The 16404-nt window shown below is 39.9% G+C and overlaps 1 protein-coding gene across 1 annotated transcript in view; it reads right to left on the reverse strand.

Annotated features, from left to right (window-relative positions):
* Positions 1-16404, reverse strand: part of LOC138982550 (mucin-3B-like) — a 150947-nt gene that overhangs the window by 10941 nt on the left and 123602 nt on the right. Inside the window, exons 37-47 of the mRNA XM_070355864.1 lie at positions 16015-16099; positions 13035-13271; positions 11065-11138; positions 9292-9516; positions 8517-8757; positions 6549-6595; positions 4093-4168; positions 3266-3403; positions 2368-2417; positions 1697-1855; positions 42-197 (exon numbers count right to left, since the gene is read on the reverse strand). Of these exons, the coding sequence (XP_070211965.1) occupies positions 42-197; positions 1697-1855; positions 2368-2417; positions 3266-3403; positions 4093-4168; positions 6549-6595; positions 8517-8757; positions 9292-9516; positions 11065-11138; positions 13035-13271; positions 16015-16099 (1488 nt within the window). The remainder of the gene's footprint in view (positions 1-41; positions 198-1696; positions 1856-2367; positions 2418-3265; positions 3404-4092; positions 4169-6548; positions 6596-8516; positions 8758-9291; positions 9517-11064; positions 11139-13034; positions 13272-16014; positions 16100-16404) is intronic.

The following is a 16404-nucleotide window of genomic DNA, read 5'->3' on the forward strand; positions in this document are numbered from 1 at the left end:
CATGGTAAACAGTGATACAAAAAAACAACAGTAATACTCACAGGCACATTCGCCACAAAGTTCCTTTTCTTCGACGTTGGTGCTGGCGCAGTCTTTCGCGGTCTGACTGTCAGCAAAAAGTTTGGTTCTGGTTCGTTCCCCTCCACCGCACTGCATGGAGCAGTCACTCCATTGTGACCACTGGAACACATCGCAGCCTGCAACAAAAAAAAATATATATATAAAAAAAATAATAATAGTAGCCGTAACTGATATGATGTGAATGTTAAATAGTATAATCGGAATGTAGATAGAGCGAATGTAATTAGAAACACAACGAATCGCAGCAAAAATGCACTCACCTTTCATCAGTGCCACAACCGAAGAATTTAACACAACATGCGAATCCCACTTTCAATCACAAATTTTGGTGCATTAATTAATTGCCACGTATGTGTTTTATAAGATCGTTTTCCAGATACGAAAGAAGACGGTATTTTCTGTTTTTACATTTAGTCAAGTTTTGACCAATCATCGCCGAGACTACCTTTAGATAGCCTCGGCTAACCATACCAAAGACCGAGACGGGTCACGCTCGCCTTTGCGAAGCAAGTGTCCGTAGTACTTACTGAACCTATTTCCTTTCATTCTGAGCATATTTTTAGAGTAAACATGACATATCTGTATAGTTTTGAATTCAGGAGAAGATGATGAATACAACGCAATCCATTTTAAATCCGTTTGCGAAAAATCGATTTTAATGACAACTTTAATGAGCAAACTCATTAATTAATTTTTAAGCCTCCAAGCTGAAATGCAATACCAAAGTCCGGCCTCCGTCGAAGATTACTTGACCAAAATTTCAACAAAATTGGTTGGAAAATAAGAGCGTGACAGTGCCGCCTCAACTTTCACAAAAAGCCGGATATGACGTCATCAAAGACATTTATCCACAAAATGAAAACAACGTCTGGGGATATCATACCCAGGAACTCTCATGTGACATTTCATGAAAACCGGTCCAGAAGTTTTCTTTGAATTACTCTACACAAACACACATACACACACATACACACACACACACACACACACACACACACACGCCTACACACATACATACATACATACATACATACACACATACACACATACATACATACATACATACATACATACATACATACATACATACATACATACATACATACATGCATACATACACCAGACCCTCATCTCGATTACCGGTCATCGTAAAAACATTTAGTCAAAACTTGACTAAATGTAAAAAGGAGTAAGTCAGTCAGGCTTGCAGGCAGTTGGTTGGATGATTATTATTCGTATCGTCCCTACAAGTCAGTAAGTAAGTAAGTAAATGAGTAAGTGAGTAAGTGAGTGAGTGAGTGAGTGAGTGAGTGAGTGAGTGAGTGAGTGAGTGAGTGAGTAAGTAAGTAAGCAAGTAAGTAAGTAAGGCTGGTTAGACGTGTCAAAAACAATATTCCGTTTTAATGTATTCATTTTAATGGACAATAAAGTATTGCTATTGTTATTGTTATTGTAAGTGAGTGAGTGAGTGAGTGAGTGAGTGAGTGAGTGAGTGAGTGAGTGAGTGAGTGAGTGAGTGAGTCAGCCAGCCAGCCAATAAGGAAGTAAGTAAGTAAGCTAGAAAGTAAATACAAAAAATACCGCTCTAAATCTCACGAACATAAATCCAACTTACAGGGAGCAGTACTGCACGGTTCATGTTTATCAGCCGGTCCCTCACACATATCGTTGCCACAGGTAGACGGGTTGCACGAGCGACAGCGACGACGGTTGTGGTCGCGACAGTTGTACTTGCACATGCTCCACTCGCTCCACGCGCTCCACGTGGCGTTGCCTGTCGGTCAAGGTCGTTCACAGATAAGATGGTGGCTTGGTAATTTCACCATTATCATTATAGTCCGCTAAATAAGCACATTTCCGCTCCAGAAAAAAACAAAAAACAATACTCAATCATTTGTTTTTGAAAGGATTGAGCTTTGAAGTTGAAAGTATACCACACAACCTGGCAGAGTAAGATCTAAAACGCATGGAATAACATGACTGTATTCATAACCAAACCAGAAACATGCTAGACATGAAACACACAGGCACGCGCACACGCGCACTAACGCGAACACACACACACACACACACACACACACACACACACACACACAATCACACGCACACGCATGATTATACACTCTTGCTCTGTGCACACACGAACACTATACCATACACACGATCGAGAGACCCGCGTGTTCTGTGAACAAACATAATTATGCACATTCCCACGCACATTTACAAACGGATAGACTAACACACCGACATAAGGATAGACACACTTATCAAGGCTTAGGCACTCACCAAACTCATCAGGGTCGGGTATACAGTTTGTCTCACCCTCCGTGCAGTTACTGAAAAAATATACACCAACAATGTTTGGGACGTCTTCGAGTGACAGAAAGGAGAAAAGTAGGGCACGCCAAAAAAAAAGAAAACGGATGTTTTAAATGCGATTTACGAATCTTTTCAACTGCAAGTAGTGTTTTGCGTTTATTGCACTCGATGATTTGAGCGTTCTCTATGTCCTTTTTCTTCTGTTGCTGTTTGCTTTACACACATTATCGTAGGTACGGTGGCCTTGGACAATCACAACTTCCAAATTCTGGTTTCAGTCAACGGCAAGTTGCGATAAAATGCACTGTGCCCATCAATATTTAAAAAAAAAACACACACCAACGCACCACAACATTTTTACCAAAGTTAATGTATTACAAATAATCAATGTACTAACACTGGAAAGAGCAGTGTTTTGAATTCCAATTCAAGGCGACATAAAGCGATTTGCATGACAACCACTGCTTGGGGAAAACTGAGAGAAAAAAAAAGTAGTATTTTTCAGTGTTGTTCTCATGCCTCTGTCTTCGGTCACTGGGACACTTTTTTTGATCTGACGCATTGTTCTGACCCCTTGCCGTCCGATAGTTATGACATGTGGGAAATTTCTGACAGATTTTTTAAAGATTTTTTTTTAAAGCTAAGACATTTGCACCAATATAATATAATTTCTATGCAGGTTCAACAGCTCACCCCTTTTCGATCTTAGCGAAGGCAGGAAAGACAATGAATGACCTCCGTGACGGATTTCGGGTTGGTGACGTCACAACAGGAAGAGAATAACCACCGACATGTAAATATGTGAATTTATCTCACTAATGACTTCAGACAGGCCACTATATATATGTATAATGATGTATCTCACCAGATTTGGCAATTATCATCAGGAGGCTTGAACGTTGTACCGTTGGCGAACTCTGTGCCGTTGATGACGCACACACAGGGGCCCGTGCATGGAATTGCCTGCACTTCGTCCTTCTCACACTCTGGATTCATTCCCATTCTGTTCGACAAATGGCATGGAATCAGTAAGTTATTGTAAGCGTGGCGAACTGGGTAGACGAAGCCTTGATTGCCCTGGGTGATTTTTTGGTAACACAACTAACAATCTGAAGATACAATATAAACAGAATTAACAATTAACCAAAACATTGATATTGATTGACAAAAATGAGAGAGAGACAGAGACAGAGACAGAGTGAGCGAGAGAGAGAGAGAGAGAGAGAGAGAGAGAGAGAGAGTGAGAGAGACAGACAGACAGAAACAGAGAGATGGAGAGGGGGAGAGAGAGAGAGAGAGAGAGAGAGAGAGAGAGAGAGAGAGAGAGAGAGAGACGGAGAATAAATAAAGAGAGAGACATGCACAGACAGAGCCACAGAGAGAAAGAGAGAAAAAGACAAACCCAGAGACAGTCAAATATCTTTGTTAAGCGAAGGACTGGTAAGGCACACAAAAAAAGTTGTCTGTTTACGGTAACATAGGCCCAAAAAATAGGGTCGGTAGGTCGGGAAAAAAACAACTTTCCTCCAAAAAAACATATTTTTAAGTTATTTTGCCAAAAAAACAAAGACTTTTTTTTCTCCCCCAAATGCCAAACAAAAATTCTAGGGTCGCGCGAAAAAATAGGGTCGGTCGGGATACCGTAAACAGATTATTTTTGTGTGTGTGGCCTAATAGACAGAAGTAACTTACTTTCGTCTGGTTCGGTTGCCAGAACCACAGTTAACGGAGCAGTCAGTCCATGGAGTCCATTCGCTGTACACGCAACCTGGACAACATACATGTGTAACTGAGTGTCTGAAGCACACGAATGGGCGGTTCTGGTGAGGTTATGCCCCTCTTTCTTTCGGCTGGTAACTGGCGCCACCTCGCGGCAAGATCACACGCGAAAGGAAAAAAAAAAGCTTGCATTGGTCCCAAATAGCAATATCGGTTTGGTAACAGTTCGTGTGTAAGTCGTGCATTGTATACGGTAAACAGACAAGGGTCGGTTCTGGTGAGGTTATGCCCCTTCTTTCTTTCGGCTGGTAACTGGCGCCACCTCGCGGCAAGATCACAGGAGTTGTCTCGCGTTATCACCCCAGAAGCGCACATTACCTTTGGAGGCAATGCCAAACAGGTCTACAATTACTGCTATGGGTACGAAAAGGTTCTTAAGAGCATACATGGCGACAGAAGAAGCTAGACCCCATCACAAACAGAACTCTACAATTGACAGGTGTCTAACCGGCGAAAGAATCATAAATATCTGCACAGACTAATTGCCTTCGTTTCGAACATTACAAGCATATTAAAATGCATCCCTATAATGCAAACCAAAGAATGTGAAATGGATTCAAATACCAAAACAAGTTTGAAGCGACCGAAAATGGATAACACGTTTAAAGGAAAGAATATGACTAGATTAATAATGACTAAAATTAGGTGGAGTATTCCAACTATCGTTGTTGCTTTATTATGCACTACTACTCTGGTCAGAACGAAAGACGAAGTACCTACGCAGGGTGTAAGTGGCAGTTTTCTTAAATATATATAGGCTTATCTTTTAGATCATTCAGTACAATAATCTCTCTCTCTCTCTCTCTCTCTCTCTCTCTCTCTGTTTATCTCTGTCTAGTCTGTCTCTGTCTGTTTGTCTGTCTGTCTGTCTGTTTGTCTGTCTGTCTCTCTCTCTCTTTCTCTCTCTGTCTCTGTCGCTCTCTCTCTCCCTTTCTCTCTCTCTCCTTTTCTCTGTTTGTCTCTCTCTCTCTCTCTCTCTCTCTCTCTCTCTCTCTCTCTCTCTCTTGCACCTATCCATATTGTTAATTCATGCGCTGGATATGTCTTTAGGTTTAAGAGAAAGAGAGGGAGAGAGAATGAGAGAGAGTGAGAGCGTGCGTGCGTTCGTGTGAGTATATGTTAGAGAGAAAGAGATAAAACCGGGTGACTGTCCATAAATACAAACACACGGCATGTATTACTGAACCCCCCCCCCCCCCCCCACACCCCGTTGAAATGAACCGTGTGTGTTTAATCAATAAAATGTCTTACTCTTACGTCTCTCTCTCTCTCTCTCTCTCTCTCTCTCTCTCTCTCTCTCTCTCTCTCTCTCTCTCTCTCTCTCTCTCTCTCTCTATCCCTCTCTCTCTCTCTCTCTGTGAGTAGTTTAACGTGTTTCGATTTACCACATTTAGTATTATGTCAAAAAGATGCTGTGCACTTTATAATCTGAACATAGTTTTGTTGTACTTTTGCTACATATTCCATTGCTATCAGCTTGTATGCATAATTACCTGCATAGCATGCATTTGATTTTATGAATAACCACATGTGTATGCTCTTGATGCCTTATCTTCATCTCCATCATCATCATCTTCATCTTCATCATCATCATCATCCACATCATCATCATCGTCATCTTTATCATCACGAGTTTAAATTTTACGACCTCCTTCTGTTGTTAACTTTAAAAACAAGAGGCGAAGCCTTCAAGGCTCACGTAAGAAATCGACAAACAGTAACACAAACTCAATCACTCCGTCACACATACACACACACACACAGTAAGCATTGGTGACACTGTGCAAGAAAGAGAGACACTAGATCTAGATCTGTCTCAGTCTGCATGTAGCCTACTTACAGACACGACTGCCAAATAGTCTCGGCCCGCTCAAAATAACAATGACCGAGACATTCCTTCGCGTGACGTCTAACCCTCTTACGCCATAATGTGACGTCTTCAAATGACGAAATGTTAAAGTTTCTACCACAGACATACACACGCACGCACGCACATACGCACATACGCACATACGCACGCACGCACAGACAGACAAAGTTACGATCGCATAGGCTACACTTCGTGAGCCAAAAATAAAAAATAAAAAATAAAAAAATATCATTGTGTGTCTATGCGTCCCAAGGACAGATTGTAAGAAAAGGCGTAGCCTTAAATCTTAATCCTTGTTAAATAAAGTTCAATTCAATTCAATTCAATTCAATTCAATTCAATTCTCTCTCTCTCTCTCTCTCTCTCTCTCTCTCTCTCTCTCTCTCTCTCTCTCTCTCTCTCTCTCTCTCTCTCTCTCTCTCTGTGAAGAAATTCAATTGCAAAGAAAACAAACACGTTATAATTACATAAAAAACGTAAATTCTGTTATGAAACTTACAGTCTGGTAAACGCTCGCAGTAGAAGTTGTTTCCTTCGTTACAAAAGCTGAAATCAAATAAAATCAGTATTTAGATTCATCTTAAAATATGTGTTTCTTCTTTATGATCTGACTGTAAGCATGGCATCAGCCAACGCATGTTTAAAGAGGTACGCGTGTGCACAAACGATCACAGCCTTCTTTCTACCATTTTCATTAACACTAACAAGGCATGTAGTCTACAAGACCTGTTAAAAAAACCTTCCCCCAAACAGTTCCGCGCTATTTTAACAAATGCAAAAGCAAGCGTACCCTGCTCTGTAAAATTCTGGTTACATAAATATAATATTTCCATTGACGAGAAATATTGGCTCTTGGCAATCAAATGTACTAGCGAGGAAAGATTAAAGTTGCTTCAATGGAAAATATTACATAATATTTACCCCACAAACATTTTACTCCACAAGATGAAGTTGAAAGAAAATAATTTGTGTAGTCTCTGTAACGAAATAGATTATATTGAGCACTTTTATTGGAAATGTAGAAAAATTAGGTTATTTTGGGAACATGTTATTAGATGTATTTTTGTTAATACGAAAGAAAATGTTATATCAACAGAACATGATGTATTGTTTGGTTATTTACCAGGAATGCATTCCTCAACAAACAAAATTATAAATCATATTTTGTTGATAGCAAAAATGTGTATCAGCAAGTTTAGATATGGTAGGCTATGGTAGGCGTATTGATTTAAATATAATGTTTAATTGCGAAATAGGGTTGAGACGTTTGAGTATTTTGTAAATGAAAATGATTAAGTATATGTGCATATGCATATGTGTGAGTGGATTCATGATTATGTTGATGTCGCAAATTTTGACACCGCAGACACAACCGCATAGATTAATACATTCTTGTCCATTTATGTATTGTAAGAATTCGCGCCAAAAGTAAATGTTAAATGTGCTGTGCCACAGATTAATGTACAGTTAAACATACAGATACCAAGTGTGTTATATAATGTTATTGTTTATCGATTAAAAGGGCACGCTTAAGCGTCTTCCCAAAAGTCGACTGGGTGGTCGAGTGGTAACGCACTTGCGCTCGGAATCGAGAGGTTGCGTGTTCGACCCTGGGTCAGGCCGCTATTTTCTCCCCCCTTTCCTAACCTAGGTGGTGGGTTCAAGTGCTAGTCTTTCGGATGAGACGAAAAACCGAGGTCCCTTCGTGTACACTACATTGCGGTGTGCACGTTAAAGATCCCACGATTGACAAAAGGGTCTTTCCTGGCAAAATTGTATAGGCGTAGATAAAAATGTCCACCAAAATACCCGTGTGACCTGGAATAATAGGCCGTGAAAGGTGGATGCAGCGCCTAAAGGCAGTCGATCTACTGGCCGATGTGAATGCGTGATATATTGTGTAAAAAATTCCATCTCACACGGCATTAATAGGTAACATGCGCCTTGAGTCGCCTTGTGTGGTGAGATACGTGCGCGATATAAATCCTCGTAAATAAATAAAAAAAAAATAAGTCAAAAAAAAAAAGAAGAAAAAAACAACAACAAAAAACAACCAACAACCAACAATTTGACCAACAACCAACAACCAACAACAAAAAATGCCTTCAAGAAATGAATTCATGACCAAAGTCCAAGTAAAAAAAAGAGAAAAAAAAGGCATGTAGGAGTAGCCATTCTACACGATCTGTGCTCCAATGACTATGACCATACAAAATGATTAAAATGCTTTTGATATGCATTTTAGCTAACGTTCTGGTTTAAACAGAGACAGAAAAAAAGGTTTCTCTTCTCAAAATGCAGAGCACTGCAATCACCTAAATCAGAACACACACAAATACAGACAGACCAAAACACAGACGAAGCTACACGCACGCACGAACGCACGATCACTCCACCCCCCCCCGCCCCCCCCCCCCCCCACACACACACACACATGCAAGCAGCAACTTTAACCCAAAAAGCTCACCAACGCTCGCATCGGTCAGGATACGTCTTGTTGAAGCCAATCGGGTACTCAACGCCTTCGAAGAAACAAGGACACTCTTCCTCTTTGAGACAGTCGCCGTTAATGTCTTCTCGGTAACCTTCTGGACACGGTTTGCAAGTGCAGTTTTGGCCAGGGGTTGGTGTCGATAACACTGTGCAGCCCGTGTCGTTGAAATGGCGGCAAGTATCGTCGCAGATGTTTCTGCAACGGTCTGTGCATTCTGCAATGAAACACGAATTGGTTGGTTGACTGATTCTTGATTTTGTTTGCTAAACGTCTTTTTTGCCAGTGGCCTTGTTGATTCCTTGCTTTGACTGATTACAGGCTGTTTTCTAGGGCCATAAATTCTAATGTCCTTTTCTTAAGTGGAAAATCAAGGATCAATTGCACAGCTAATGTTGTGTAAAACGCGGATTAAATATCTTATTTGGTCAACAAAGTCCATTGTACGTTTATACGCTTCCGGAACCCAGGACTCACCCCTCATCCCCCCCCCCCCTCCTGAGATCTAGCCCTGGTGATGATGAGTTCATCATGGTCAACTCTGACCTGCCTGCCTTTTTACATAAAGCACATGTGTGTCCCAGGGCCGGGGTGCACGAGAAAGTTACTGGGAGTCAGCCGCAGTGTTGGATTGGTTGACATTGAGATTTGTTGTGATTTCAACGAATCAGACCCCGCGGTTTGTTCTCTCCCGTTTGGGTGGTACTCACTTTCGTTTTGTGCCCCTCGGCCCTGTAAGCAATTGACCCACCTTTCTCAATGGGCGTGGCGGTGGTGCTGGTGATGGTGGGGGTGGTGGTCAGAGCTGGTGTGGAGGTAGAGCTACAATCGCAATCCCTGGCCTGCGTCTGGACGGCATAAGAACAGCTGCAGTCAGTGTTATACGTGTCGCACTTGCGGGTACGTGTCGAGATGGCGTCACACGATAGACAGCTGGACCACTCGCTCCAAGGGCTTTTGCAGAATGGAGTGGTCGCTGCGCAAATTGAAAAAAAAAGAAGATTTAACAAAATTACTTTGAAGGTTATTTTCCCCGAAATCGGCGTATGCTGCCTGCATTGCGGGGTAAAAACGGTCATACACGTAAAATCCACTCGTGCAAAAACATGAGAGAACGTGGGAGTTTCAACCCAAGAACGAAGAAGAAGAATAACGAAGACTTCTGAAGGATGTACATGTATTTGTTTGATTGACAGCTTCCTTCCCGTGTAGTTTATCTCGTGTAAATAATTCACAGCATCATTTATTTGTGTTTGCTGTCTTACATGTTTGTAAATTGTAAAGGCCGACAGGTCGAAGTTCTTGCGACTGTTTGGTTTCGTCCTGAATTAAACGTTCCAATAGCGTAATCTTATTTTCTTTTTCTTTTGAATTCTGTATCACGTGCATCACCACAGATCTGCAATTGTTAGGGTGAGAGCATTCTTCCACTTGGACACAGACTAGAATCTAAAGCCGGTGTAACACGACATTTTTACTCCACGAAAAATTTACTCCGGAGTAAATATTTCGTACGAAATTCTTACTCCGAGTACACTTTTCGTACGAGAAAAGAACTCCCCAAGGCACGAAAAAATTACTCCCTCCACGAAATTTTTACTCCCCATTTTTTTTACTTCCAGTAAAAATCTCGTACGCAAAAATGGGATGCGGGCGAAGGGATAATACCAATAAGTGATCTCGCGCACACGAATGTCGCGCTACCCTCCTTCCACCACCAAGACTAACAGGGGACAAGGGAGTAAAAATTTCGTACACCTGCCATGGGAAGTTAAATTGCTCGTGTTGGGGTGAAGTAATTTATTCGTTATTTATTCGTCAGGGGAGTAACATTTTTGAACGAAATGTTTACTCGGAACTCACCTGTCTTGGGGAGTAATTTTCTCGTGCAATGGGGGAGTGCTTTTTTTGTAAAGGGAGTAACTTTTTCGTACGAAATGTTTACTCCGGAGTAAAAATCTCGTGGGAGTAATTTTCTCGTGTTACACCGGGCTGCTTTCTGGGAATGTTGTGCTGAACTAATTTCGTAACTGACACGTATGTCACTGTGCAAACTTAATTCAGCGAACTAATTCCCGCTGTGCAGAGGAAGAAGCTAGGCTTTAGATTCTGTGCGTGCATGCCCAAGTGCAAAAATGCTGGTATTCCATGTAAACAAAAACAGAAGCCTGGACAGTGGTTGTGGTCTTGACCGTTTCCTCTGGAAGGATAGTTGTGAAAGGTTTATATCAGTTGTTTGAACAAGTACTCCCAATCAATCAATCAATAAATAAAAAAAATAAAAAAATAGCAAAATAAATAACTAAATAAATAGCTAAATAACTAACAACATAAATAGCTAAACAATTAAGTAAGTGGCTAACTAACGAATGAACGAACGAACGAACTAACTAAATGAATAAATAAATAAATGAATGAATGAATAAATGAATAAATAAATAAACAAATCACACCTAAGAATGCTGTTTCTCTGAGGACGCAATGCTATTTATGAAGACAGTGTTAAATATTGAATGATACTCACTTGGAATGTTTGTGGTGGATGTAAAGCAAGGTTCTCTCTTGGAGCAAACAAAGGTGAAGTTTGGCAGGCAGAAACTGCGGACAACAGATCAGAGAGGTAGGCAATGTCCTCACATAATTATAGATGAAACATGTTAGGACCAACAAATGAGTTTCGGTACAAAATAGAAAATGACAAACTCATTATCAGATAAAGGATAAAAGTCGCTTGTTTATTTCACTGCTCTCAGGTGCCAGGAGAATGGTTCCGGATAACTCTCACTTACTCCATTACACATGTCGAATCCATTTAGAGCGTTCACTGGCCTTTGTTTATCAGATCGTAATTTTAACATATAACTCATAAAGCTACTCTTACACTGTGCCGAATTGCCCTTGCGAATAGCATTTTCCAATAATTCACAATGATCGGGACATGGTCGCAAGACTTTCGTAAATGTTCTTAACTATTCCTTACAATTCGTCACTTGTTTTGAACATAGCAACTTGCTCCTAATATTCGCAAGGAAGTCATATTGCTATTTTTTCGCAATGTACTCGTTAGTACTCGCAAGACATTTGTAATCATCGCAATGTATTCGTGGCGCTAGCAAGCCATTCGCAACCATTCGTTATGCCTGTCTTTACATTGTGCCGAATATCCTTGCGAATATGAACAAGTTGTATTCGGCAAAAAAATAGACACATGGACATGAATAATATAGAAAATTGGAAGCCTTACCAATCCTTGCGAATGTCTTACGAATGGTTGCGAGTGCTTGCGAATGTGTACCGATCATTGAGAATACATACGCATCAAAATCGCCGTTTAGTTGCAAAACGTTTGCAAGATATTCTTACTGTTTTTAAAACATTCGCAAGCAATTGCAGTCACTCGCAAGCATTCGTAAGGCTTTCACAACATTCTTATGAATTGGGAAGAAATGGTCAAAACATTCCTGAGAAATTCGTAATGAATTCGCAACCATTCACAAGATGTTGGCAAAATGTGCACGAATAAAATCCTTACGAATGTTTGCGAGCGCTACGATTTTTATTTATTTTTTATTTATTTACGAGGATTTATATCGCGCACGTATCTCACCACACAAGGCGACTCAAGGCGCATGTTACGATGATTACGAATGGTTTGCAAATACTTACGAGTACGTTGCGAAACATTCAGAATATGACTTCCTTGCGAATATTAGGAGCATGTTGCTAATTAATGTTCGCAAAAAGAGACGAAAGGTGGCGAATGGTTTAAGAACATGAGTTATTGGCGAATTCTATTCGCAAGGGCAATTCGCCAGAGTGTAAGAGCAACATTACGAACAATGCGAATTGCATACTCGTTTTATTCGTGAAATGTTTGCAAGCATTTAAAGGAATTTAAAGCATTAAATCCAGTGTCATTTCATAAAAACGGCCGTGTACTTAACTATCAGGATTATCTTTTGGATTACAGATTTCTTATACAGGGATTACGTGACCACTTTGGCCAAGTTTATTATGAACACTTGCTTAGGCTTATCCTGATTACGCGTGCACACATAACTGAACAGATCCATTATTTACTTTTAATTGTATTCAACATATTTTAGTACGAGACTGCCCCAGTAAAGAACAAGAACATAAACCATTTTATTTATTGTCCAAAGCATACTGTCAACAAAACCATCACCATCCCATCATCAACAACAACAACAACAACAACAACAACAACAACGACAATAACACGATTGTCATCAAAATCTTCATCAATATCACCCCTTACAAAACCATCATCATTTCCGAAATATACCACCACCACCAACAACAGCACCACTACCACCAACAACAACCAAGACCTCCACCACCACAAAACTACACAATCTTACCATTCCTCGCAGACACTAACAATGATAGTCACTCTCCTGCACACAAGCACGTCAACAACAGCAGCAACAACGACAACACAGTCGCCACCATAACCGTGCTTCACAATCTCACCATTCATCGCAGACGCTGACGGTGACTGTGACGTTTTCTTCAAGGTAAGTACCATTGTTGTCAATGACCACCACCTCGCCAGTGCCATCCACCGTACCCAGTACATTATCAGGGCCCAGGGAATCAGGGCCTAGCTGGCTGTCCACATCATCCGGAGTGACGACACACTGACAACCGTCACAGGGCTCCGTCTGCTCAGGCTCCTCGTCGGGGTCACAACAAGTTCCCGTGCATGTGCTAAGCAAAGATAAAATTGAGAGACAAAAATTGAGAGAATATTGAAATGTGGAAGCTTTTGTTTGCTTCTGCCGTTTTGTTTTTCGAATCACAGCAAGTTATCTGCATGTTCTGATCGAAGACAGAAAGATGAGAAGATTGAGGGGATATACAAATGTGGAAGCTTCCGTTTGCTTCTGCTGGTTTTTACACTTAGTCAAGTTTTGACTAAAAGTTTTAACATAGAGAGGGAATCGAGACGAGGGTCGTGATGTATGTGTGTGTGTGTGTGTGTGTGTGTGTGTGTGTGTGTGTGTGTGTGTGTGTGTGTGTGTGTGTGTGTGTGTGTGTGTGTCTGTGTGTGTGTGTGTCTGTGTGTGTGTCTGTGCGTGTGTGTGTGTAGAGCGATTCAGAGTAAAATACTGGACCGATCTTAATTAGATTTTACATGAGAGTTCCTGGGCATGATATCCCCAGACGTTTTTGTTTTATTTTTTCGATAAATGTCTTTGATGACGTCATATCCGGCTTTTTGTAAAAGTTGTCACAGCCACATTTTTCAATGAAATTTATTGAAATTTTGGCCAAGCAATTTTCGACGAAGGCCGAAGTTTGGTATTGCATTTCAGCTTGGAGGCTTAAATATTAATTGATGACTTTGGTCATTAAATATCTGAAAATTGTAATTAAAATTATATTTTTATAAAACGATCCAAAAACAATTTCATCTTATTCTGCATTATTTTCTGATTCCAAAAACATATAAATATGTTATATTCGGATTACAAACAATCTCTAAAAATTAAAAATATAACAATTATGATTAAAATTAATTTTCCGAAATTGATTTAAAAACAATTTCATCTTATTCCTTGTCGGGTCCTGATTCCAAAAACATATAGGTATGATATGTTTAGATTAAAAACAAGCTCAGAAAGTTAAAAAGAATAAAGATAAAGAAAAGCGTGCTATCCTTCTCAGCACAACTACTACCCCGCTCTTCTTGTCAATTTCACTGCCTTTGCCACGAGCGGTGGACTGACGATGCAACGAGTATACGGTCTTGCTGAAAAAATGCAGTGCGTTCAGTTTCATTCTGTGAGTTAGACAGCTTGTCTAAATGATGTATTTTCGCCTTACGCGACTTTTTTTTTACATTTAGTCAATTGACTAAAAGTTTTAACATAGAGAGGGAATCGAGACGAGGGTCGTGGTGTATGTGTGTCTGTGTGTCTATGTGTGTGTGTAGAGCGATTCAGAGTAAACTACTGGACCGATCTTTATGAAATTTTACATGAGAGTTTCTGGGTATTATATCCCCAGACATTTTTTTCATTTTTTCGATAAATGTCTTTGATGACGTCATATCCGGCTTTTTGTAAAAGTTGAGGCGGCACTGTCACACCCTCATTTTTCAATCAAATTGATTGCAATTTTTGTAAAGCAATCTTCGACAAAGGCCGGACTTCGGTATTGCATTTCAGCTTGGTGGCTTACAAATTAATTAATGACTTTGGTCATTAAAAATCGGAAAATTATAATAATTATTTTGTTTATATAAAACGATCCAAATTTACGTTCATCTTATTTTACGTCATTTCCTGATTGCAAAAACATATAAATATGTTATATTTGGATTAAAAACAATCTCTGAAAATTAAAAACATAAAAATTATGATTAAAATAAAATTTCCGAAATGGATTTAAAAACAATTTCATCTTATTCCTTGTTGGTTCCTGATTCCAAAAACATATAAATATGATATGTTTGGATTAAAAACGCGCTCAGAAAGTTAAAACAAAGAGATGCACAGAAAAGCGTGCTATGCAGCACAGCGAAACCACTACCGCGCTAAACAGGCTCGTCAGTTTCACTCCGTTTTGCAGAAGAGGCAAGCTACGGTCATTGTGAAAAAATGCAGTGCGTTCAGTTTCATTCTGTGAGTTCCACAACTTGACTAAATGTAGTAATTTCGCCTTACGCGACTTGTTTTTTTTATCGAATCACAGCAAGTTATGTGCCTGTTCTGATCGAAGATAGAATAATTGAACAAAAATGAGAGAATAATGAAATGTGAAAGCTTTCGTTAGCTTCTGTTGTTTATTTCGGATCACATCAAGTTGTGTGCATGTTCTGATCGAAGATACAAAGATGAGCGAATAAATTGTAACGGCTCCTGCTCTTTATTTTGATCACAAGTACATGTAGTAGGATTGATAGATGAATAAGTAGATAGATCATAGTAAGTTTCCGTGCATGTGTTGATTGAAGAGAGATAAATACATTCATACAGAACTGGCTAGGCTCTTTTGTTTGAAAAGTCTAATTCACAACGCAATATCAAACAAATCCAAAAATAAGTTTTGTGTGAATATGTGTTTGTCTGTTCACGTAAAAGACCGTTGGGTCGAAATATTTGTGAATGTATTGTTTTGTCAATAAAAAACATTCCAACATACCTAGCTTTCTTGTTTTTTGATTCTGCAATATCAAACAGTTGCAACGTTTTGGAATATTTGAAGCCCTTGTGCTTTTTTTAAAATATTTTTTTTTTTAAAAGATAGACACACAATGTGGAATGTTACACTGGCATGGGTGCAACACATGGGTATGGCACTTGACACAGCCTTCGGGTTACTCATGGTTCGCGTGAAAGTCATGCAAACATGCGAAGCACACTATTTCCCCCTTTGCTTCTCTCAGACGTTTTTGTTCGCATCATGTCACGATTTTACCGTTTCCTCAAATTAATTCATATCATACCCGACACGAGTACGAGTTCCATTGAAGCAGGGAAGGCAGGGTCCCCATTCACCCCACTCAATATGTCGGTCACAGGTGCTGGAGGCTGAAAAAGATAACGTGAGTATAGATGTCGGAGTTTCATTGTAATTAAAGTCTAAAAAAAAATCTCAGTTTTCCTAAAAAAAAAAACCCACTAAAAAACAAGTCGCGTGAAGCGATACAAAACCATTTAGTCGGCATGAAACTAATAGATCAACATCATAAATCAGTTGTAGCCGAGACTACATTTTGATAGTCTAACCATACCCGAAGACAGACGGTTCACGCTCGTCTCCAGGAAGCATGCAAACCGAAGTACTTACTTTACCTATTTTCTTTAATTCTGAGCATATTTGTAAAGCAAACCTG

The sequence above is a fragment of the Littorina saxatilis genome, linkage group LG12 (assembly GCF_037325665.1).
Source record: "Littorina saxatilis isolate snail1 linkage group LG12, US_GU_Lsax_2.0, whole genome shotgun sequence".
NCBI lineage: Eukaryota > Metazoa > Mollusca > Gastropoda > Littorinimorpha > Littorinidae > Littorina > Littorina saxatilis.